Source organism: Pneumocystis jirovecii (genome assembly GCF_001477535.1).
Source record: "Pneumocystis jirovecii RU7 chromosome Unknown supercont1.5, whole genome shotgun sequence".
NCBI classification, from domain to species: Eukaryota; Fungi; Ascomycota; class Pneumocystomycetes; order Pneumocystales; family Pneumocystaceae; genus Pneumocystis; species Pneumocystis jirovecii.
Genome location: NW_017264779.1, coordinates 194491 through 216240, shown reverse-complemented (window position 1 = coordinate 216240; position 21750 = coordinate 194491). Strand labels below are relative to the sequence as shown.

At 25.6% G+C, this 21750-nt stretch overlaps 8 protein-coding genes across 8 annotated transcripts; 4 read left to right on the top strand and 4 right to left on the bottom strand.

The window, feature by feature from the left end:
* Positions 1 to 154: 154 nt before the first annotated feature.
* T551_01284 (uncharacterized protein) lies at positions 155 to 5564 on the top strand (the record flags this gene model as incomplete). Its single annotated transcript, XM_018373547.1, has 17 exons — positions 155 to 274; positions 320 to 1301; positions 1343 to 1657; positions 1707 to 2023; positions 2069 to 2142; positions 2187 to 2776; positions 2824 to 2895; positions 2937 to 3010; positions 3058 to 3259; positions 3304 to 3395; positions 3446 to 3628; positions 3673 to 3764; positions 3809 to 3994; positions 4039 to 4211; positions 4252 to 5187; positions 5235 to 5366; positions 5419 to 5564. 17 exons carry the CDS (start codon positions 155 to 157, stop codon positions 5562 to 5564), a joined length of 4686 nt encoding a protein of 1561 aa, XP_018230201.1.
* A 1589-nt stretch (positions 5565 to 7153) lies between these two features.
* Positions 7154 to 7930, bottom strand: T551_01283 (palmitoyltransferase YKT6; the record flags this gene model as incomplete). Its single annotated transcript, XM_018373546.1, has 5 exons — positions 7154 to 7189; positions 7238 to 7339; positions 7381 to 7652; positions 7700 to 7782; positions 7827 to 7930. The coding sequence occupies 5 exons, from the start codon at positions 7928 to 7930 to the stop codon at positions 7154 to 7156; spliced, it is 597 nt and encodes a 198-aa protein (XP_018230200.1).
* Positions 7931 to 8241: 311 nt separating this feature from the next.
* On the top strand, positions 8242 to 15025 carry T551_01282 (uncharacterized protein; the record flags this gene model as incomplete). Its single annotated transcript, XM_018373545.1, has 23 exons — positions 8242 to 8269; positions 8332 to 8524; positions 8568 to 8659; positions 8701 to 9071; positions 9114 to 9314; positions 9367 to 9583; positions 9627 to 9915; positions 9964 to 10217; positions 10268 to 10512; positions 10554 to 10607; positions 10653 to 10783; positions 10828 to 11243; positions 11284 to 11342; positions 11385 to 11525; positions 11574 to 11641; positions 11689 to 12253; positions 12300 to 12469; positions 12514 to 13013; positions 13051 to 13329; positions 13375 to 14099; positions 14142 to 14330; positions 14376 to 14630; positions 14672 to 15025. 23 exons carry the CDS (start codon positions 8242 to 8244, stop codon positions 15023 to 15025), a joined length of 5796 nt encoding a protein of 1931 aa, XP_018230199.1.
* Positions 15026 to 15078: 53 nt separating this feature from the next.
* T551_01281 (snoRNA-binding rRNA-processing protein ENP1) lies at positions 15079 to 16481 on the bottom strand (the record flags this gene model as incomplete). The annotated part of the gene is made up of 6 exons (XM_018373544.1): positions 15079 to 15386; positions 15434 to 15548; positions 15591 to 15735; positions 15778 to 15960; positions 16007 to 16194; positions 16236 to 16481. The coding sequence occupies 6 exons, from the start codon at positions 16479 to 16481 to the stop codon at positions 15079 to 15081; spliced, it is 1185 nt and encodes a 394-aa protein (XP_018230198.1).
* A 141-nt stretch (positions 16482 to 16622) lies between these two features.
* On the top strand, positions 16623 to 19016 carry T551_01280 (uncharacterized protein; the record flags this gene model as incomplete). Its single annotated transcript, XM_018373543.1, has 6 exons — positions 16623 to 16914; positions 16966 to 17320; positions 17365 to 17494; positions 17550 to 17592; positions 17695 to 18237; positions 18283 to 19016. The coding sequence occupies 6 exons, from the start codon at positions 16623 to 16625 to the stop codon at positions 19014 to 19016; spliced, it is 2097 nt and encodes a 698-aa protein (XP_018230197.1).
* A 137-nt stretch (positions 19017 to 19153) lies between these two features.
* T551_01279 (uncharacterized protein) lies at positions 19154 to 20167 on the bottom strand (the record flags this gene model as incomplete). Its single annotated transcript, XM_018373542.1, has 5 exons — positions 19154 to 19315; positions 19360 to 19525; positions 19568 to 19812; positions 19856 to 19998; positions 20041 to 20167. 5 exons carry the CDS (start codon positions 20165 to 20167, stop codon positions 19154 to 19156), a joined length of 843 nt encoding a protein of 280 aa, XP_018230196.1.
* A 125-nt stretch (positions 20168 to 20292) lies between these two features.
* On the top strand, positions 20293 to 20928 carry T551_01278 (uncharacterized protein; the record flags this gene model as incomplete). Its single annotated transcript, XM_018373541.1, has 6 exons — positions 20293 to 20314; positions 20355 to 20401; positions 20446 to 20490; positions 20536 to 20711; positions 20757 to 20841; positions 20887 to 20928. 6 exons carry the CDS (start codon positions 20293 to 20295, stop codon positions 20926 to 20928), a joined length of 417 nt encoding a protein of 138 aa, XP_018230195.1.
* A 249-nt stretch (positions 20929 to 21177) lies between these two features.
* On the bottom strand, positions 21178 to 21720 carry T551_01277 (profilin; the record flags this gene model as incomplete). The annotated part of the gene is made up of 4 exons (XM_018373540.1): positions 21178 to 21312; positions 21364 to 21498; positions 21549 to 21649; positions 21708 to 21720. The coding sequence occupies 4 exons, from the start codon at positions 21718 to 21720 to the stop codon at positions 21178 to 21180; spliced, it is 384 nt and encodes a 127-aa protein (XP_018230194.1).
* Between the last annotated feature and the right edge of the window lie 30 nt (positions 21721 to 21750).

The window sequence follows — 21750 nt, the reverse complement described above, 5'->3', positions numbered from 1 at the left end:
TGTTTCTATCTAATCTAATAAATGTAATAAATTTTAAAATTGAAAAAGTTTAAAAATTTACGATATTTTAAAATAGATGTGAATATGATTATAATTTTGAAATGATATGATAATTAAGTGATTTTATATATGATTTAAATATACTTTTTACTCTATGGATTCTGAATTAGTAGAATGTTTTGAAATTCAGAAAAATGAAGTTCAAGCTTTGAAAGCTATTTATATGGACGATTTTACATATATTGATAATAATGTTTTTTCTCATACTTCTGATGTATTTTTTAAAAAAATTAAAAGTGAATTTTTAATAGGTTATTAGGAATTGGCGTCTTTTTTTTTAAAAATACATTTGCATAGTGATTTTAACGGAGTTAGCTTTTTCTCTTTAGATTTAAAGATTTATATGACAACTACCTACCCAAAAACTAAGCCAAAAGTTATTATCGATAATTCTGTTAATCTTCTTAAATCTCAATTGATTCAAATAGAAGACATTATTTCAAAAACTATAAATGAGTTAGAGGGTCGTGAAATGATTTATGAAATTTCGTCTAATGTTCAAGATATTCTTCATGAATGGCAAAACGAATATCGACCTTCCACTAATTTAAGTCAAGAAAGACATTTAAGAATTTTGGAAGAAGAATTAAAACAACAATTAATAGAAGAAAAAATAAGAAAAGAGCAAGAACATTTTAAAAAAGAAGAAGAAAGGATTTTGGATGAAATGATTCAAAAAGAATTAATTAGAAGAAAAGGACAAATAATTCAAGCGAACAAGCGACAACAGCAGGATTGTTATCAACTTAAAGGACTTAGTGATGATATAGTAATATTTGATAAGGAAATGGAAATACAAAATGAACAATATGGACTTGTTAGGTTTCAGGCTGTAAAGGATTTATTGACTTTCCGTAAGCAGTCATTTATGACTGTTAAGTTGGCAATCCCTGTTACAGACCAAAATAGAGATAATATTTTGATTTTAAAGGAACTTATTTTGAATTCTGAGTTTTGGAAGTCATTTGACGGAACAAAAGAAATTTATAGAATGGAACAAGAGCTACAAGCGTTTATAGCTTTAAGACATCCATCAATCGTGCAGTTTTATGGATGTAGAATTTCTCTTCTGAATTCTGGTAGCTGGAAATTGTTGTGTTTGCAAGAATATATACCTAGAGGCTCTCTTAGAGATATATTAGAAAACGTTGGTTCTGTAAGTTTAGATATTGCTAGAAATTGGGCAATGGATTTACTTGAAGGAATTAATGAGGCACATCGTCGTGGATTTCTACATAAAAGTATGTTTTTTAGTAGTCTAGTTAAATATTGATTATTTTAGATTTGCATTTAGGAAATATATTGATATTTAAGTCTGAAAAAGGGCGATCGGTTGCAAAAATATCCGATTATGGTATTTCATATAGTCTTCAACATATGAATAAATTATGTAGCTTTACATTAAATGATAAATCTTTTTCTAAAAAAAGTCCTATTTCAAAGAAATGGCATCCTCCTGAATATAAATTTGAAAGTGAAAATCCTGTATTTAATCGAAAAAGTGATATATGGATGTTTGGTATTATATTTCTTCAAATGATTTTTGGTATTGATTCTATTTCAAAATACTCTAATTTGAAAGAAATATGTGACCCTAGTATTTTGTGGTATAATATATATGTATGGTTTTACTAATTTGTTTTTAGCAATACCTAGTACAGTGATTGATTTTCTTAATCTTGCTTTACAGGTGAATTGGCATAAAAGGCCCTCTGCTTCTGATCTTTTAGCATCTCCATTTTTTACTAGTGGACAAATTGCAAGAACATTAGGATTAAATACGAAAATTATATCTAAACCTTTACATGAATTTCCAAGGATTTCTAAATATCGGTCTCAGTCTTCTACATTGCAATTAGCTTCTCGATATGAAAATGATTTTGAAGAAGTAAAATGGCTTGGAAAAGGTGCGTATGGTAAAGTGATAAAGGTGAGAAATAGACTTGATGGACAATATTATGCTGTATTAAAATAATAATTGTTTTATCTGATTTAATGGTATTTTTAGATTAAACGAATTTGTTTAAATAAAAATAAAAATGAATATAGTCGTATTATTCGAGAAGTTATTACTCTCTCAAGGTATAAATTTTATTTTATTTGTAATTTGATGATTGATATTAAAGACTTCATCATCAACATATTGTAAGGTATTTTTCTGCATGGTTAGAAGATTTGTCGAGTGAAGAAACTGTCTGTGAGCATGGTTCTAGGGAATTTGGACGATCTTTTGATTCTTACAAACATGAATCTGATATAGTAACATCTAATTTTAGTGAGTACATTTCTTCAGGTAGACCAAAACAAAGTTTTTTGAATTATTTCGAAAGTGAAATTTGTGAAAATTTGTCAGATAAAAGTTCTGAATCTGTAAATAATAGTGTATTTGTTGATCTAAAGTTCTCGAATTCAGGAATTTTATATATTCAAATGGAATATTGTGAAAAACGTACTTTGAAAGACATATTAGAATCAAAACATGTAAATATTGATGAAATATGGCGTTTGTTTCGTCAGATTTTGGATGCTTTAGTGCATATTCATGGACAAGGTGTGATTCATAGAGATCTTAAACCAAGCAATATTTTTTTGGATGAGAATGGTGATGTTAAAATAGGAGATTTTGGGTTGGCTACTGAATGCTGGACAATAATTGAAAATTTGGTTTCTAAAAAATATTCTGAGAATATTGAAAATGATAATGATTTAACATCAGGTAGTTCTTATTTTGTATTGATAGTTATGTTAAAATTATTAAATAAGGGATTGGTACTGCTCTTTATATTGCTCCTGAGCTTTTAAACCGTGATATTGATCATTCTTATAATCAAAAAGGTTATATATTTATTTTATGTTTATTAAAGTTAATGAACTAGTGGATATGTATTCTTTAGGAATAATTCTTTTTGAGATGTGTTATCCTTTTAAAACTTCTATGGAACGTATAAAAGTAAAAATTACGTATAAGCACTGTTTTATGCTGATTAATTTGGAAAGACTATTTTAAATTTAAGAGATCCTAACATTATATTTCCCTTAAAATTTCCTTCAAATAAATTTTCGAATCAAAAACATATTATTTCATGGCTTTTACAGCATGATCCTAAAACACGTCCCACTAGTTTTCAGCTTTTACGGTGTGATATGTTGCCTCCGAAAGTAGAAGATGAATATATACGTGAAAGTCTTCATACTCTTGGTAAATAATAAAAAAAATTATGAAATTATAGTTAATGAACTAAGCCAATCCGAATACACCGTATTATGTTAAACTTATAGAAACTTTATTTTCTCAAAATATAGATAAATGTAAAGATTATACATATGATATTATGGTTATTTTTTTTGTTTTATTTTTATAAAATAATAACTAATGCTTAAAAAGACTAATTCTTTAAATATTGAATCACCGCTTATGGATTGGCTTAAAAACTGTTTGACGTCTATTTTTAAAAGACATGGTGCAATCTCTAATAATGACCGTTCACAATTATTTCCAAAAAATGATATTTATAATTCTGTGCAGGATCTTGCTACTTTTTTAGATTCGCATGGTACTCTTTTGCAGGTATACATATTTTGCTAAGTAAAGTAAATATTTAGATTAATTAGCTTCCATATGATCTTATTTTACCTTTTGCTCGTCATCTCACAAAATATTCTTTGAATTATGGAAAATATTATTGTTTTGGGAAAGTTTATAGGTTAATTTATGATTCTTTCAGTGTTAAATATTTAATATTATTAGAAGTAGTACTATTGACACAATACCTTGGTCATTAAATGAAGTTAATTTTGATATTGTTACTAAGAAAGAAGACAATTTGAGTCTTTATGAAAGCGAATGTATTAAAATACTTGATGAAATTGTAAATGAAGTTCCTTCTCTTTCAAAAATGAAGATTTTAATTAATATAAATCATTGTGATATATTGTATTTTTTTTGATATTCTAATTTATTTTACTTATTTTGATTAGAGACTCTATATTTGATTATTGTGGAATAGATATTCCTTATAGGCCTAGAGCTAGTATATTGTTATCTCAATTAGGAAAGACTATTACACTAAAACAAATTCAAAATCAGCTTCGTTCCGAGTCATTACTTTCTGGATCTTCTTTAGAACAACTTGATAAATTTAATTTTCAGGGTATAAATTAAATATATTAATAAAATAATTGACAAAATAGATGAATTCGAAGCTGGTATTTTACGTTTATTAAATATATTTGATATGTCGATGCATCAAAATCTTTTACGTTCAATAGAAAGTATTCGATCAGTTTTTTTATATTCAAAATATCTTCATATAGAACATGAAATATACTTTTTTCCTTTAACAGTACATAATTATCAGTTTTATAAAGGGGGTTTAATTTTTGAAGCGTTAGTAATGCAAAATAAAAAATGTGATATTTTTGCTATAGGTGGAAGATATGATACTCTTGTTCATCATTGTCTTCCTCCTTTGTCTTCCAGAAAAATTTCTATTTCTGTTGTTGGAATAACTATTTATATTGAAAAAATACTTTCATCTCTTTTAAAATTTTCTTTCAATGAATTCCCTATTCGAAAATATTCGAAAACAGGTTCTATTTCTTTTCGATGGCCTTGGAATGCTGCAAGATGTGATGTTTTGGTTTCAAGTATAAATCATGGATTTTTAAATGAGTGTCTGGAAATTTTAAGTGAATTATGGAAATTTAATATTAAAACTGAACTTTCAAGATCAAATTTAGAGACTTTGGAAGAAATTATAGACTTTGCGAAAAAGAATGGTATTAATTGGATTGTAATAGTAAGACATAAAAGTTATGAAGCAAAAGGGTTATTTAAGGATTATTCTGTAAAAGTTAAAAATATTGCATCTGAACATGATGAAGAAATATTATATTCTAGTCTTGTTCCATGGTTATTAGGAGAAATAACTGAAAGGAATAGACAAGATATGTCTGATAATTTAACTAAGTTTAATATGACAAATAAAATAAATACCAATGATATTATGATACGGAAACGTGTATTAGATGTTAATTCTAATAAAAAAAATGAGCTATCAGTTCGATTTTTGTTAGAAGGTAATCGCAAAATTAAGTTAAAACAAAAACAGTTTATAATTAATAAAGGTAATTTACTAATTTATGTATATTTGATCATTACTAAAAAAAATAAGCTTATGAATATATTTCTGAATTAACTAATGATATTTGTTCTAAAAAGCCTGTTGTATTTTGTGTTGATTTAAATGATGATATATATGAATTAATAAAAAATACTTGTTTAAAAGAATATCAATGGAGAAAAGGTGATTTATAAAAAAACAATTTTATATATGGTTTTTAATTGTTTTTATAAAGTAATTGATACTGCGCCTGCTCATCAAAGACATTATGTTCATCAATTATGGTCATCGTTAAAAGATATACAGAATGAATCGGGGCACCAACGTGTATGGTTGTATACTTTTAGAGCTAATAAGGCTTTTTTATACGAATTTAGATAAGATAAAATTATGGTAAAAATATATTTGGTTTTAGTATAAAAACAATAATAAAAGTTATCTATGAAATATTGTCTATGTAAATGTAAAATGCATATCTATTGTAATATTGTAATATAATATTTTATAATATTTGAAAAATAAAAGTGATATATTGATATAAATTGTCTAAATAATCAGTTTAAATATGTAATTAAAAAATGTAATATTGAATTAAATTATACAAATTCTTAAAATTTTTGATATTGGTATTATATTCATATATAAATATATTTTTTAATAAAATTTTAAATAATCTTGGTATATATATAAAAATATAATAATTATAATAATTAAATATATTTTAAATATATTTTCTAAATTCATTTAAGTATATATGTATTAATGTAATACCATTAATATAGACATTTAAAACACTAGATTTTAGTATATAATAGTATATAATATTTAATATATAATTAATTTAGATTTATTTCAATTTTTAAAAAGATATGATAAACATATATATTTATTTTTAATATTTAATATCTGAGTATATTAATAAAATGTTGCATTTAAAATTGCACTAATTTGTATTAAAATTTACAATTTATAATTTTAAAAAATTTAATAATTTAGATATTGATATTTTGTTTTGTTAAATTAGATTTATAATATGTTTAATGTTAAATAATTATTATAAGTGTGTATTCAAGTAAAATTAAAATATAAAAATATAAAATATAAAATATAATATAGACAGTTATTTATCATTGTTTTATACTATTTTTTTAAAAACTGTAATCTTAAAATAATATATTAAAATAATATAATTTTATAATTATATGATAGAATATATAATGTCAATTAATTTTGTCTATATATTTAAATAAAATTTTAAAATAAAATCATATATAATAAATACTACTTAAAATAATAAAAATAACTATATACTCATATAGAGTAATTATTACATAGTGAATAGATAGTGAATAATTTTGATGATGCGGTTTTGATGAGTTTTGATATTTCAAAAAAATATTCAATTTATAAATCATTACATAAATTATTATATTATCATGGTATTTTACTTTCTAATATATTAAAATATATTTAAGTGAATATTAATATATTATTTTTATAATTTTAAATTATTTAAATTATTTTAAAATATATTAATATAATTTAATGATGACATATATGTATTATACAACGATTATATAAAATTAATAAAAGATTACATATTTCAATATAAATAATATTAAAAAATATTAAAACTAAAAAAGTAAATTCAGAAATTAACACATTATAAAATTCAAGTTTAAAATTCAAGTTCATATAAATACATTTTCAATATAAATATATAATCATCTATTCTAATAGACAAAATTAAAGTACTAATTTAAGCATCAAAAAACAAAAATTATAACATTATGTAATATTAACCATCGAATTGTAATTATATACTAAGAAGTACCAAAAAAGTAAATATATGCCATAATAAACAATTTCAAAATTTTATAAATCAAACTAATTTCTAAAATTTAAAATAAATTTAAAATTCATATACATATTTTACATTATATTTTTATACCATTAAAAATGTTATGCAATTATGCAATAATACAACATGAATTATTTTTTTTTGCCTATTATTTACATAAGAGTTATCAAAAAATAGATATATACCTATATACCTGTTTATAAAACAATCGAGATTGAGCAGACAATATATCCGAACGCTGAACTAAATCATCTAATTTTTCACCACGCTGAAGAACAGAATCAATAGTTTGAAACTTATTATATTAAAAACAAATTAAAATAAACAAATACATACCAAGACATTTTTTATATCATCAAGTTCTTGTTGAACTTTCATAATATTATCAGCCTTCCGAGGGTCTTGATATTTCACTATATATTCATCTAATAGATTAAATGACAAACGTTGATTATTTTTTTTAGGCCATGAACTAGGTGGATATTTCATTAAAAACTCATCCAAAATTTTGCTTAAAAGAGAATGAGCCACTCTTACAGGATATTCCTTATCAGTAATAACAACACCAACAATACTCTCAGATCTTGAATAAGCATGAAGAGCATAATCTAACGAAAATAAACATTTAATATACATAAATAATAATCAAATTAACTATCTTGATCAAAGCTTTTACGTTGCCCAGCCTGTGTTTCTTCAGCAATCATCCTACTAAACAAGATCATAAATTCACTAATACTTATTTTTTTAAAATTAATATCAATTAAACAAAAAATCATTACCTTGATCTAAGAAAAAAACCGAAAGAAGACAAATTTACAGCACTTGCAAGTTCCTGAGCCGGTTTTTCATCATTTCTCAAAACAGCTATATAATAAAGATACATTATTTATGTTATTTATATTAAAATGCAATTATTTTTTAAGTATTTTATATTATTTCTCGATAAAATGGAATCATCGTAAAATTAAATTCAAACTCTAATTTGTATAATTAAATTTAAAAAAAAAAACAAATACAGTCAAATGTTAAATATATAAAAGTGTAGAACACATAGAAAGAAAATATTATACATATATATGCATTTATAACATCTAAATGTTTTATCTAAACCATATAAAAATCTAAAAAATTAAAGAGCGTTGAGAAAAAGAAACAAATTAAAAAATATTATATAGCTATAGCTCATTAAAAGATATGATAGATTTTTTAGATGAGTCCAAAGGTCAGAATACATACCATATATATATTTATAAATAATATATTAATATTTATACATTTTATTAGACTTGCATAACGAAAATTGCAAAAAGAACATATATTTTATTAAAGTAAGAGATTTTTATGGAGATAATTTTAAGAACTATTTTTCAAACCTAAACTTGATTATTGATTCATTAAGAAAAAAACCAGAAAATCAAATAAAAACACAAAATTATATTTATAACCCAGAAAGCCTAAATTTGGAGGGTTTTAAGAGGTAAAAAATATTGTATACTTTTAAATATACTATAACAATGTAGTTATTGTAAATATATAGAAAAAAAAAACAAGTTTCCATATACACAAGATCTTTTTATTACTATCAAAAACCAAATTTTATCAGCAAATAACGGTAAAAAACAATATATTATTATTTTTTGTTTAACTATTTAGAAATCGATATCCAAAATGATTTAATAAATATTTTAGGATATGATAACCTAGATTTTATTACATTAATAACACGAAATGCTCAAAATCTTAAGAATGAATTACTACATATCAATAATGAATTCAATTCAGAAAAAAAAAACATATTTTTTTTAAAAGATAAAACTATTGAAGATATTTCCACTAAAGTAGATCAAAAAGAAACAGATACATTTCAACATAATGAAAACAGTGTATTTTTTTTAGAAAAAAATCCATATAAAGGTTCAGAAACATATCCAAATATTTATGAAGATTCAAATTCAAGAAACTCTTTAAATATCTTTGGCACTAAATTCTGCCTACCTCCTGGCTCAACTAGAAATATTTCTCCAGTAAGTATTCATTAATTACTACAACAATTAACGATTAAAAAGCTTTACGAAGAAATTACTATTTACCCTTCTGCTCAAGAAACACAAAAAATGAATAAGAAAATATTATCTATTGAAGAAATGAACGATCTTTGTGCAAGATCTTTCAAAGAATACCAAACTTTAAATTATATTCAATCATTAGTATATCCTATTACATATGGCACGAACGAGAACATGCTAATATGTGCACCAACTGGAGCAGTAAGTTATATAGTTTATTGTCATAATATCATAATTCTAATTATATTATAAGGGAAAAACAGATATTGCTATACTTGCAATTATGCGAGTGATATCACAATTTTCATACCCATCTCCGTATGAACAGCCTAGATCCAAAGACTTCAAAATAAATAAAAACGCATTCAAAATTATTTATATTGCTCCAATGAAAGCTCTCGCATCAGAAATTGTAAAAAAGATCAAAAAGCGCCTATCATGGTTAAGTATTCAAGTTCAAGAACTCACAGGTAGAAATTATATAAGTTGTTTTTTTTAATAACATGATCTTAGGTGATATGCAACTAACAAAATCAGAAATGATTTCGACACAAATTCTTGTAACAACACCAGAAAAATGGGATGTTGTAACAAGAAAAAGTGCAGGCGATACAGAATTAATACAAAAAGTTAGACTCATAATACTTGATGAAATTCATATGCTCCAAGATGAAAGAGGCACAGTTATAGAAACGTTAGTTGCAAGAACACAAAGATATGTTGAGTCTAGTCAAACAATGATTAGAATTATAGGACTTTCAGCAACATTACCAAATTATGTCGATGTAGCAAAATTTCTAGGGTAAAATTAAAATTGTTTCCCCATAATACATATTATTAATCATATAAGAGTTAATTGCTATCGCGGATTATTCTATTTTTCAAATCAATTTCGCTCAGTTCCTCTAGAACAACACTTCATAGGTGTTAAAGGAAAATCTGGATCAAAAGTGTCAACTATAAATATAGATTTAACAACATATGAAAAGGTTATACAGCTTGTTAAAAATAATCATCAGGTCATGGTCTTTGTTCATGCACGTAAAGAAACAATCAAAACAGCAAGAACACTTCTTAATTCAGCAATAAACGATGGCTATGGAGGTTGTTTTTTTCTTAAATATATATCTACTTATATATTCTAACATAAAAAGATATTTTCAATCCTTCAAATCATATACAATACCATTTTTTCAAAAAAGACATTTCTAAGTTAAAAAACAAAGAAATAAAAGATTTACTTGAAAAATGTTTTGGAATTCACAATGCAGGGATGTTAAGATCAGATAGAAATATCATAGAAAAATACTTTAGCAATGGAATTATTAGAGTTTTGTGTTGTACAGCTACTTTAGCATGGGGAGTTAATTTACCAGCATATGCAGTCATAATAAAAGGAGTAAGTACAACATATTTGCTTTTGCATTTTTAAGAAAACAGACTCAGCTTTATGACCCACAAAAAGGTGCATTTGTTGATTTAGGTATTTTGGATGTAAAAAATCATCCAAATATAAATTATTTTTATTAAATAATTAAGGTTCTTCAAATATTTGGAAGAGCAGGAAGACCTCAATACGAAAATCGTGGAATTGGATACATTATTACATCTAATGATAAATTAGCACACTATATATCCTCAATAACTCAACAACATCCTATAGAATCTAGGTACAATCTAAAACCAAGTTAACAAAAGAATTTTACAATTTTAGATTTATGGAAAAAATAACAGATAATCTTAATGCAGAAATATCGCTAGGAACAGTGACAAATCTAGAAGAAGCAGTATCATGGCTAAGTTATACATATTTTTATATAAGAATGAAAAAAAATCCTCTTATATATGGATTAACTCATGAACAGATCCTTAACGACCCACAAATATATGAAAGAAGAAAAGAACTTATAATTTCAGCAGCAAAAAAACTATACAAGACACAAATGATAATCTTTAATAAAAAAACAGGTTTTCTAAGTCCAAAAGACTTGGGAAGAATAGCATCTAATTATTATATTTCCCAACAGAGCATAGAAAACTTTAATTTATTACTCAAATCAAAAATGACAGAAACCGAAGTCTTTTATGTTTTAAGCAGAAGTTCAGAATTTTCACAAATAAAATATAGGGGTTAGAAATGCATATATATATTTAATTTTAATATATATAGAAAATGAAAACGAAGAATTAAAACAGCTTCTAAAAAAAAATTGCCACTATAAAATCAAAGTGATTATATACTATTTTTTTCTATACTAATCATTTTAAAAGGATGCTGTCGACTCAACATATGGGAAAGTTAACATTTTACTTCAAAGTTGTATTTCCAAAGCATCAATAGAAGATTCTGCTTTAATATCTGACTCAAATTATATAGAAACAAATTCCAATAGGATTTGTAGAGCATTATTTGTAAATTATTCGTAAACACTTTAAATTTTATTTAAATAATTGAACTAGGAAATAGCGCTATCTCGAAACTGGGTATCTGCTTTAACTATTTTAAATGTTTGTAAATCTCTTGAAAGGTTTATATCTTTCTTCTTATTATTTAATCAGATATATTAAATTTCAGGAAAATATGGTCATATGAACATCCACTAAGTCAGTTTAATCTACCTAATAAAATATTGGAAAGACTAGAAGTCCATAATAATGTTAAAAATATAGAAGAATTGAGGACAATGAGTAAAGTAGAACTTGGAATGCTTGTTCATCATATTCGTTTGGGTAGAATTATATCTAATTATGTTGATAAATTTCCCCTTTTAAAGGTTAACGCAGATATTTTTCCACTTGCAAAAAGAATCTTAAAAATTCAACTAACAATACAGTCAGATTTTATATGGGATATTGCATTCCATAATTCTACAGAATTTTTTTGGATTTGGTTAGAAAATTCAGATTCTATGGAACTTTTACATTCTGCTCGTTTACTGCTTTCTAAAAAAAAAAATCAAGAAACGGTTCTAAATTTCACTATTCTTCTACCAGATATTATTCCATCTCAAATACTTGTCTGGGCAATATCAGACAGATGGTTAAGAGCAGAGACAATGACCCCAATATCTCTTAATAATGTTATTTTCCCAGAAGAATCAAATTCAATAACAGAGTTATTAGATCTTCAACCTCTTCCTGTAATTAATGTTATAAAGTTTTAAGAAAACATCTAAAAAATAATAGATTTCAGCATTAGATAATCCTATTTTAGAGGAAATTTATTCTAAGAAATTCATTTTTTTTAATGCAATACAAACACAAATATTCTACACTCTATATCATACTAATGAAAATGTTTTAATTGGAGCACCTACTGGATCAGGGAAAACAATAGCAGCAGAGCTCTCTTTATGGTAAAAAGTTAGATTTAAGATGACAGCATATTAAAAAAACCTAGGTGGGCATTTAAAACAAAACCATCTTTTAAAGTAGTATATATTGCACCAATGAAAGCATTAGTTCGAGAAAGAGTTGAAGACTGGACTACAAGATTAACAAATCCATTAAAAAAAAAACTTATAGAATTAACAGGTGATACTTTACCAGAGTCCAAAGATATACACGAAGCAAATATAATTATAACCACACCTGAGAAATGGGATGGTATCAGCAGAGGCTGGAAAAAGAGAAAGTATGTTCAAGAAATATCATTAGTTATCATAGACGAAATTCATCTTCTTGGAAGTGACCGTGGGCCTATACTTGAAATTATTGTATCGCGTATAAACTATATTGCTACTCAAAACAAATCGCATATTCGAATAGTAGGACTAACAACTGCTATAACAAATGCATATGATTTGGCAGATTGGTTAGGCGTAAAAGAAACTGGATTGTACAATTTTCGACACTCAGTAAGACCTGTCCCATTAAAAATTTATATTGATGGATTTCCTGGTCACAAATAGCTAGGTTACAGAATGTTCTATTGCAGTTTCTAATCATTATAGTTGTCAGAGAATGGCATCAATGAATAAACCAGTATTTTCAGCTATTCTTGATCATTCTCCAAATAAACCAGTACTAATATTTGTATCATCAAGACGACAGACTAGATTAACGTCAAAAGATTTAATAAGTTATTGTGGTTTAGAAGAAAATCCAAAAAGATTTTTGCACTTATCAGATCACAAATTAAATATGATTTTAAGTCAAGTTAAAGACGAGTCTTTAAAAAACGCATTAGGATTTGGTATCGGTCTTCATCATGCGGGTATATAAAAATAAATTTCCAAATTTAAATATAAATATTATATAGGACTAACTGAAAGCGATCGTAAACTATCAGAAGAACTTTTTATAAATAATAAAATTCAAATTCTTATTGCAACTAGTACATTAGCATGGGGGGTAAATACTCCAGCGCATCTAGTAATTATAAAGGGTACAGAATTTTTTGATGCAAAAACTCAGGGGTATAAAGATATGGACTTAACTGATGTACTTCAAATGCTTGGGAGAGCAGGGAGGCCCCAATTCGATACAACAGGTGTAGCAAAAATATTTGTTCAAGATACTAAAAAATCTTTTTATAAACATTTTCTTCATACAGGATTTCCTGTTGAATCTTCTTTGCATAAAGTTTTGACTGATCATATTTCTGCCGAAATAGTCAATGGAACAATTTCTTCAGAGCAAGATGCAATAAAATATTTAACATGGACTTATTTCTTTAGAAGGATTTATAAAAATCCCACATACTATGGTTTATCTGATAGTTCTTCAAATAATATAAACATATATTTATCAAAAATAATTAATACATCAATCAATGAACTTATAATATCTAATTGTATTTATAGAGACGAGGATGAAACACTTAAAGCAACCGTTTTTGGCTCTATAGCTAGCTATTATTACATATCTCATAAAACTATTAGAAATTTATTGAATAAAATGAAACTTGAAATTAATTTTAAAAATTGTCTAAGACTTCTATCCGAAGCATCAGAATTTGATGAATTATCGGTACGCCATAATGAAGTAAGTCATATTTAAAACGATATAACAACTAATTTAAATAAGGATATCATTAATAAGGAAATTTCTCAAAAACTACCCTTCAAAGGTGAAGAAATATCTTTACCTATGTGGGATCCTCATATAAAAACTTTTCTTCTTATTCAGGCACATTTAAAACATTTTAATTTGCCAATCATAGATTACGTTACGGATACTATTTCTATTTTAGACCAAAGTATTCGAATTTTACAGGTAAAAAAATCATAAAATATTTATATAATATTTAATAATTTATAGGCATATATAGATGTATCAGCTGAACTAGGCTATTTAGAAGCATGTTTAGAATTCATATCCCTTATGCAATATATAAAGCAAGCCAGATGGCCAGAGTCACCCGAATTATCTATACTTCCAGGTGTAAATTATGAAAATGCAATAAATTTACAACAAATATCACAAATAAAATTAGAATTTCTTCCAAAAAAATCTAAAAATGATCTAGAAAAACTAGGATTACTTCTTAAAGTTCCTAAGGAAAAAATAGCAGAAGTAACTAATATAAATACAAAGAGAAATACTAAAAATTTCAGTTTATAAAAGTTTCAAAAAGCATACCTGCAATAACAGTAAAAGTCTATCAAAAAGAAAAATCTATATTAAATGTATCTATTATAAAAGATACAAAACCTTATCACTCAGATTACATACTTTACACTCCAAAATTCCCAAAACCTCAAAAAGAAGGCTGGTATGTATTATGTACATCCCATATATCTAATAAAGTTCATGCATTAAAACGATTAACTATGTCTACATATACACATGGTATATTAAACACTAATATTATAATACCTGAAATCATTTATGGAAAAACAGTGGATATAATAGTAATATCAGATGCTTTTTGTATCAAAAAAATACATAGCATAACATTATTGTCATAAAAAATTACATATTATATAAAAATATAATATTGAAATATATCCTTAATAAACAGTTATGTTTCCATAAATTCTACCGATACATCGCCTCTATTAAGACTATTAACTAATTCTCTTCTTACTTCAGGCCCAATTTTTTCATGTCCTTTAACCTTTATTACATCTAACAAAGCATCCTTTTGATCAGGTGTGAGGTCATTTTTATACCTTTGAACAAAAACTAAAAAAGATTGATGTTCAAGAACAGCTAAAGGGCGCTGTAAAGACTTCCAACGCATAAAATGAAATACTAATGCATCCACAACTTTATAAGGAAGAGCATATTTTTTATCTAGCAATATTCTAATAAATAATGACGTAGAACCTATAAAGATTAAACATAACAGTGTTATAAAAACACACAAAACATACCAGAAAAATCCATTTCCGATAATCTTAAAAGAGCAGCAGCAGAATGCAAAACAGGAACAGAAACTTTTGATAAAACAGAACCTATAATAGCAGCTTCTTTAAGTGTACAATTGCTCTATTTTCATTATAGAAAAAATTTAAAACAAATAAAATATACTTCACAAATAGGAAATAAAAAGCCCTTAAAAAATGCAGCAGGCTTATAAATGCTTTTTTTTAAAGACATATAAAGATGATAATTAAGCTTTTTATTCTCTAAAATATCCTCACGAACCCTATCAAAAAGTATAGTAGACAAAAATCTATTAAGGAATTAATTTTTTATTTATTTTTCAAAAAATTACTTTTGAAATTGATAAGATTTCAAATTACTCACAAAAAGACGTGTTGCTTCATAGCATGCATTAGGTGACCATTTTTCAGGACATGTTAAAACTAAAATATCATCCCAATTTCCTAAAGAAGGAATTATTTTAAATGCTTTTGGAAGCTTCCCAGATTTATATCTCGACAATAATACACCTACTCTTAGATCATTTATCAACAATACAATATAATATTATAAATACTTACTTAGTATAAACGTCAACAACTTTTGGAGGCAAAGAAATAGAATTACTCCTTTTATTATTATTATTTAGCCCTATAAATGATCCATGTCCTTCTATTTTATTAAATATTTGATTTTCTATAGTTTTTCTAGAAATAGGTTCAAAAGACAAAAACTTTTCAAATAGATCTTGATCAGATTTATCAATTTCCTATTAAAATTAGACAAATACAAAATAAAGAAAAAATGCACAATTTCTTCAAAATCTGTATTTTCTAAATCCGAATACTCTTCATCACAACTAGAATCAAAGGAAGACTCAGTTAAACCGAAATCTTCAGCTGCTTTCAACGAAAAGTTTTGAAAATTCTGAAAATATTTATCATGAAATTCTTCTTGTTGTTCTCGAGCAATTTTAAGAATTTTTTGAGAAAGTTTTCCATCTAAAACTTCTTTTCCTTTATAGCTTTTCCCTATTTTATATTTTTTTGTTTTCATTGTTATTTAAAATTATTTATTTAAAAATCATAATATTTTAATTATTTTTATAAAACGAATTTTATCTAAAATTTTATCTCAATAAATTATTTCAAGATTTTAAAAAATTGTTTAAACAAATATTTTGTTTAAAGCACAAAAATGAACGAAAGCGTTCCAAATGATCATGATTTGCAAATAAATATATATAATGATAAAACAAATACACATGTAAGTAATGAAAAACAATTGAACAAAATATTATCAAAAGAAAAAATAGAACAGACAGCAATGGAATTTGATTATATTGTAAAAGATATACCACAAAAACCTATATTAAGCTATAATCCTAATGAATTAACATGGAATTCTACACATACGATTAACCTAGAACATAAATATTGCTACTGTTCTCAAGATAGAACTTTAGATGAACCAGATTTCCAATGTCGTGGTAATTGCAATCAATATATAACAATTTAAAGGAATATTCATTAAAGTATAGTCTGCAGAAATTTCTTTCATGCTCGATGCTTCAGATCCCCTCTGGGCGAAGTATTACCATTTTTAATAAACTATACATTAGTTTGTAGTCTATGTAGCAATACAAATATTGAAGAATTCCATCGGTCAATAGCCTCATGGAGAGCTATTTGTGGATGTGTTATTGCAAATCTTACTGCTCAGAAAATAATATCAGATCATCCGAAATGGACAAAAGAAATGATTTCTAGTAAAAATCATATGGAATTGTCTAGACTTGAATATTTTTTTACAAAAAAAACAGATATTGTTCCTTTTCTTGAAAATTCATTCAATTGGAGAGTTTTATGTATTGATAAAGAAAAAACTAGTACATGGTAATCAATATTATTTTTCTTTGTATTAACTAGATATTAATTAGGCAATCAACACTCGGGAGTTTGCTTTCATCGAGCAAAGATGCTTTTAGGGCTCAAGACGAAGGAAATAGATCACAAAATAGCCCTTATTCATTAATTGATACAAATCTCTTCCAATTTAGATCAACATATGTATTAGTAAATCTTGATATCTATTTTCCTTAAATTGGCATCTAAAATATAATAGAGTTCTCATAAATTAACATCAACTGTATCTCGCAAGAGACAAGGTTCAATGTATCAAGAAGAAAACATATGTACAAAAATTCTAAAAGATTCTGCAGCTATTTCTAATTTTATTGAGAATGCATGTCTTAATAATACAAAAAAAGAAAATATTGAAAATAAAAAAGACATTAAAGAACCAAGAGAGAGAAAGGAAACATGGAAAAAAAAAGAATCTCATTCAAAAAAAAAAGATAAAACATTGGATACTAATGTTTTTAATACCTCTATTCTTCCTAGAATCCGGCCACCTCCTTATCGGCCTTCTGATTTTAATGCAACTCCTCGTTTACCTACATTTATAAGGATTGAAAATAATAATATAAATCAAGAATTTTATTCTCTAACAGATCAACCGTTTAATAGAAAAACATTTCGCTATCTTCCTTGTGAAGCCACTCCACTTATGCCAAATATTATGTATAGACAAATTGAATTACCTCCATATAGAGCAAGAATTAGTTGGAATGATATTAGTCAAAATGTGCTTTTAGACAAAGATGGAATGACTGCAACAACAGAAAAAGGATTCAGAATGGCAAGAACAAATGTTTGTATGAATGAAGGCGACTGGTATTTTGAATTCATTATTGAAAGAGGAAATGGAGATCAAGGTGGATTTGTACGCATTGGAATAGCTCGAAGAGAAGGTAAGTTTTAAAATATTTAGATCATATTAAATTTAATACACAAAGCTTCATTAGATGCACCTGTTGGTTTTGATGGGTATTCTTATGCATTACGAGATAAAGGTGGACAAAAAGTTCACATGTCTAGACCTCGCGATTTTATGGAACCATTTGGTACAGGTGATGTAATAGGGTTCCATGTATCTCTTCCAAAAAATGCATCAAAAAATACATCTTTTCTAAGAAATAACATTTTTAGAGACAGAATTCCTATTCGTTATAAAGGACAGCTTTATTTTGAACAGTTAGAATATATACCTTCAAAAGAAATGGAGGATTTAATGAATCCTGCATCAAATTCAGTTAAACCTATCACTAATCCACCAATTATCAAAAATTCTTTTATAAGAGTTTATAAAAATGGAAAATTTATGGGAACAGCATTTCAAGATTTATATGCATTTTTACCTCCTAATTCACAAACTATACAAACACGAGATATAAATGATGGAATGCTAGGCTATTATCCAGCTATAAGCATGTATCGTGGTGGTATAGTAAGACTAAATTTTGGCCCTCTTTTTAAATACCCCCCTAAAGATATTTCACTTGGATCAACTATAATACCACTTTTTGAAAGATATACTGAACAAATTGCAGAAGATATTATATGGGATTTAATAGACGAAGTAGATTTAAGTTTTTCAAATGAAATTGTAGAATCATTATCAACATTAAGAACAAAAGAAACTACAAATTCATCAGAAATTTCAGAAATTAAAGAAATCGAAGATATTTAATATCTAAAACCTTAAATTATTACATCACTATACATATATCATCTGTATATAATATAATAATAAAGAAAATAATTTTATATATTTATACTTAAATCTATATCATAGTCAAACTTATACATAATTTAAAACCATTTATATTAAGTATTAGCACTTTCTACAGCCTTTTTACCAACAAAATTTCTTTCTATCCATATTTCTCCACATTTAGGACACAATTTATCTTTTTGTCTAGCCATATATGCTTTAGAACAATACTCATGAAATCTTATAGGACAATCAATGTTTAAGCAACGAAAACCCTTAAAAATTAATCTTTAAAAAATCAAAAGCATTAAAAAATTACTTGAGTAACAACATTATGACATGCTTTACATCTCTTAAGCAAAGATGTTATTTTAGCACCTTCATGATTTAAATCATTTTCAGAATCGTCAATATACATTTTAATTATAGGATAAAGCTCTAAAAGAGATCTAGGTGACAAAGTAAAATACATATGAGTTCCATGCCTTAAACAATTAATTTCATTTCTATATAAATAAGAAATTTACATAGTTTTCGAAAGCCATCCCTCCTCAACAAATGCAGCTAAAGAAGCTTCAGCTGAAACTTTAGACAATCCTGCACTCTTTATACATGATTCCTTTAATGCTTGACTAGAGGTTATAGCAAAAACTTCTAATTGACGAGTATTACTTTTTATTAAAATATAATCAAGAAGTTGCTTAAAAAATTCAATCTCAGAAGGATTATAATTAGTTGATAACTGACTAAAAACATCAGAAGCAGTATTTATCTTATAAAATTTAAAATAAATCAAAATTCAAAACATATATTACTAGTATCCAAATAGCTACACCTGTAGATTGATCTATTGTCTTTCGAATTTCCAAATCTAAAGCAATAATTGCATTATTAATATCAGAAATATAGGACTCAAGAGTATTTATATTCACTAGAACAGAATCTACAGAAGCATTTTCTAGAAATAATAATTAAATATCACTTTTTTAATAAGATATACCATAAATACAAATAGCCATTAACAATAAATTTATCGCTTGTTCCTCTAATATACTCTTTCTAGAAATAAAAACCTGTAAAAAAGCACGATGAACATCAGTAAATTTAGTTTTATTTTCTATATCCATAAGTCATATTTTTTTTAAACTAAAATCGAACATTATCAACAATTCAACAATACATGATTAAGTCTAAAAAAAATTATAAAAACATCATAAGCTTTTAATATATACATATCTTTTTTATGCTAAATATGTGGCTTACAGATAATCAAAGTAAACATTAGTTTCATAAAAATATTTAATATGTTAATAGAAATTGGAGTAGTATTGACAGCTTTCGGAATAGGATTCATAATACTTGTAAATTATTTCTGCCAAACTTACATTCATTTATTAAACTTTAGGGAATAATTACATTATTTGATGCAAATTTATTGGCCATTGGAAATGTGATCCAATCAAATTATAAATTATTATGCTAATTTAAATTTTAGCTTTTATTTATCTCAGGGCTTATACTAATTATTGGATTAATAAAAACATTAGTATTTTTTTCAAGAAAACAAAAACTTCGAGGATCTATATGTTTCTTTTTTGGCATGTTTCTGGTTTTTTTCAAAAAACCATTTCTTGGATTTATCATTGAGATATTTGGATTTATAAATCTTTTGTTAGTTAAATAAATCTATATGCATGTATCTAAAGAATATAATAGTGGGGACTTCTTTCCAATTATAGTTTCTTTCTTAACACAATTTCCTATTGTCGGACCTATTTTAAGAATCTCTATAGTCAAAAAAGTATGGTATTATATAAAAAAATAAAGCTACTAACTCTCTAATAAGCTCTTGGATAAAACAATGGGTATATATCAAATACCAGTATAATATTTCTCATCTTTCTAATATTCTATAAATATAATAATCAAAACCAATAAATATTATTAAAAATATGTATTCAAACAAGGATTTTTATTTAAAAATAAATGAAAAACATAATTATAAAACTCATAAAAATACGAAAACTAGCAAACAAAAATAATGTTTTAAATCCAGTATCTTAACCAAAACCATCTATTCTGAAATATAATGAACAATTGAATATTTAAAAATGCACAATTTTATTATTCACTACTGTTAAAACCCTACGCTAATAAGATAATCACTAAGGGTTTCAACAATTTTAACAGCTTCTCCAGTCTGCGTAGTTTTATGAAAGCATGCAATAATGATAGTTTTCCCTGTTTGCACACAATAAACACTCTCGGACCCCTTTATATTGATACTTTAGCATAAATTAAAATTTTAAAAAAAAAAACTGACCTGTTTACCATATATACTTCGTCCTTCAACACGAATTGCTACATATTTCTTCCCAGAAAGATAAAAACCTGATCCTAGAATCTGAGTAGGGTCGTCAAATCCAGATGCAAGAATTTTTAATTCATCAAGTCCTAACTAAGTCAAAGTATTATAAAAACAACAGTAATATAGAAGTATAAACTCACACTAAATCCATCATTAGATGCCCACACACTGGTACCCTCTCGAGAAGCAATAGCAGCATTTGTAATTTTCCCAGTTTCAAGAAGACTCTTGTTAATGTAATCTAATTTTAAATATTATTTTTTCCCAGAAATAAAAACATTAAATTTTCTTTTTTCTACCTCCCCAAGACATGTTCTAACAAACAATATATATCAATAACCC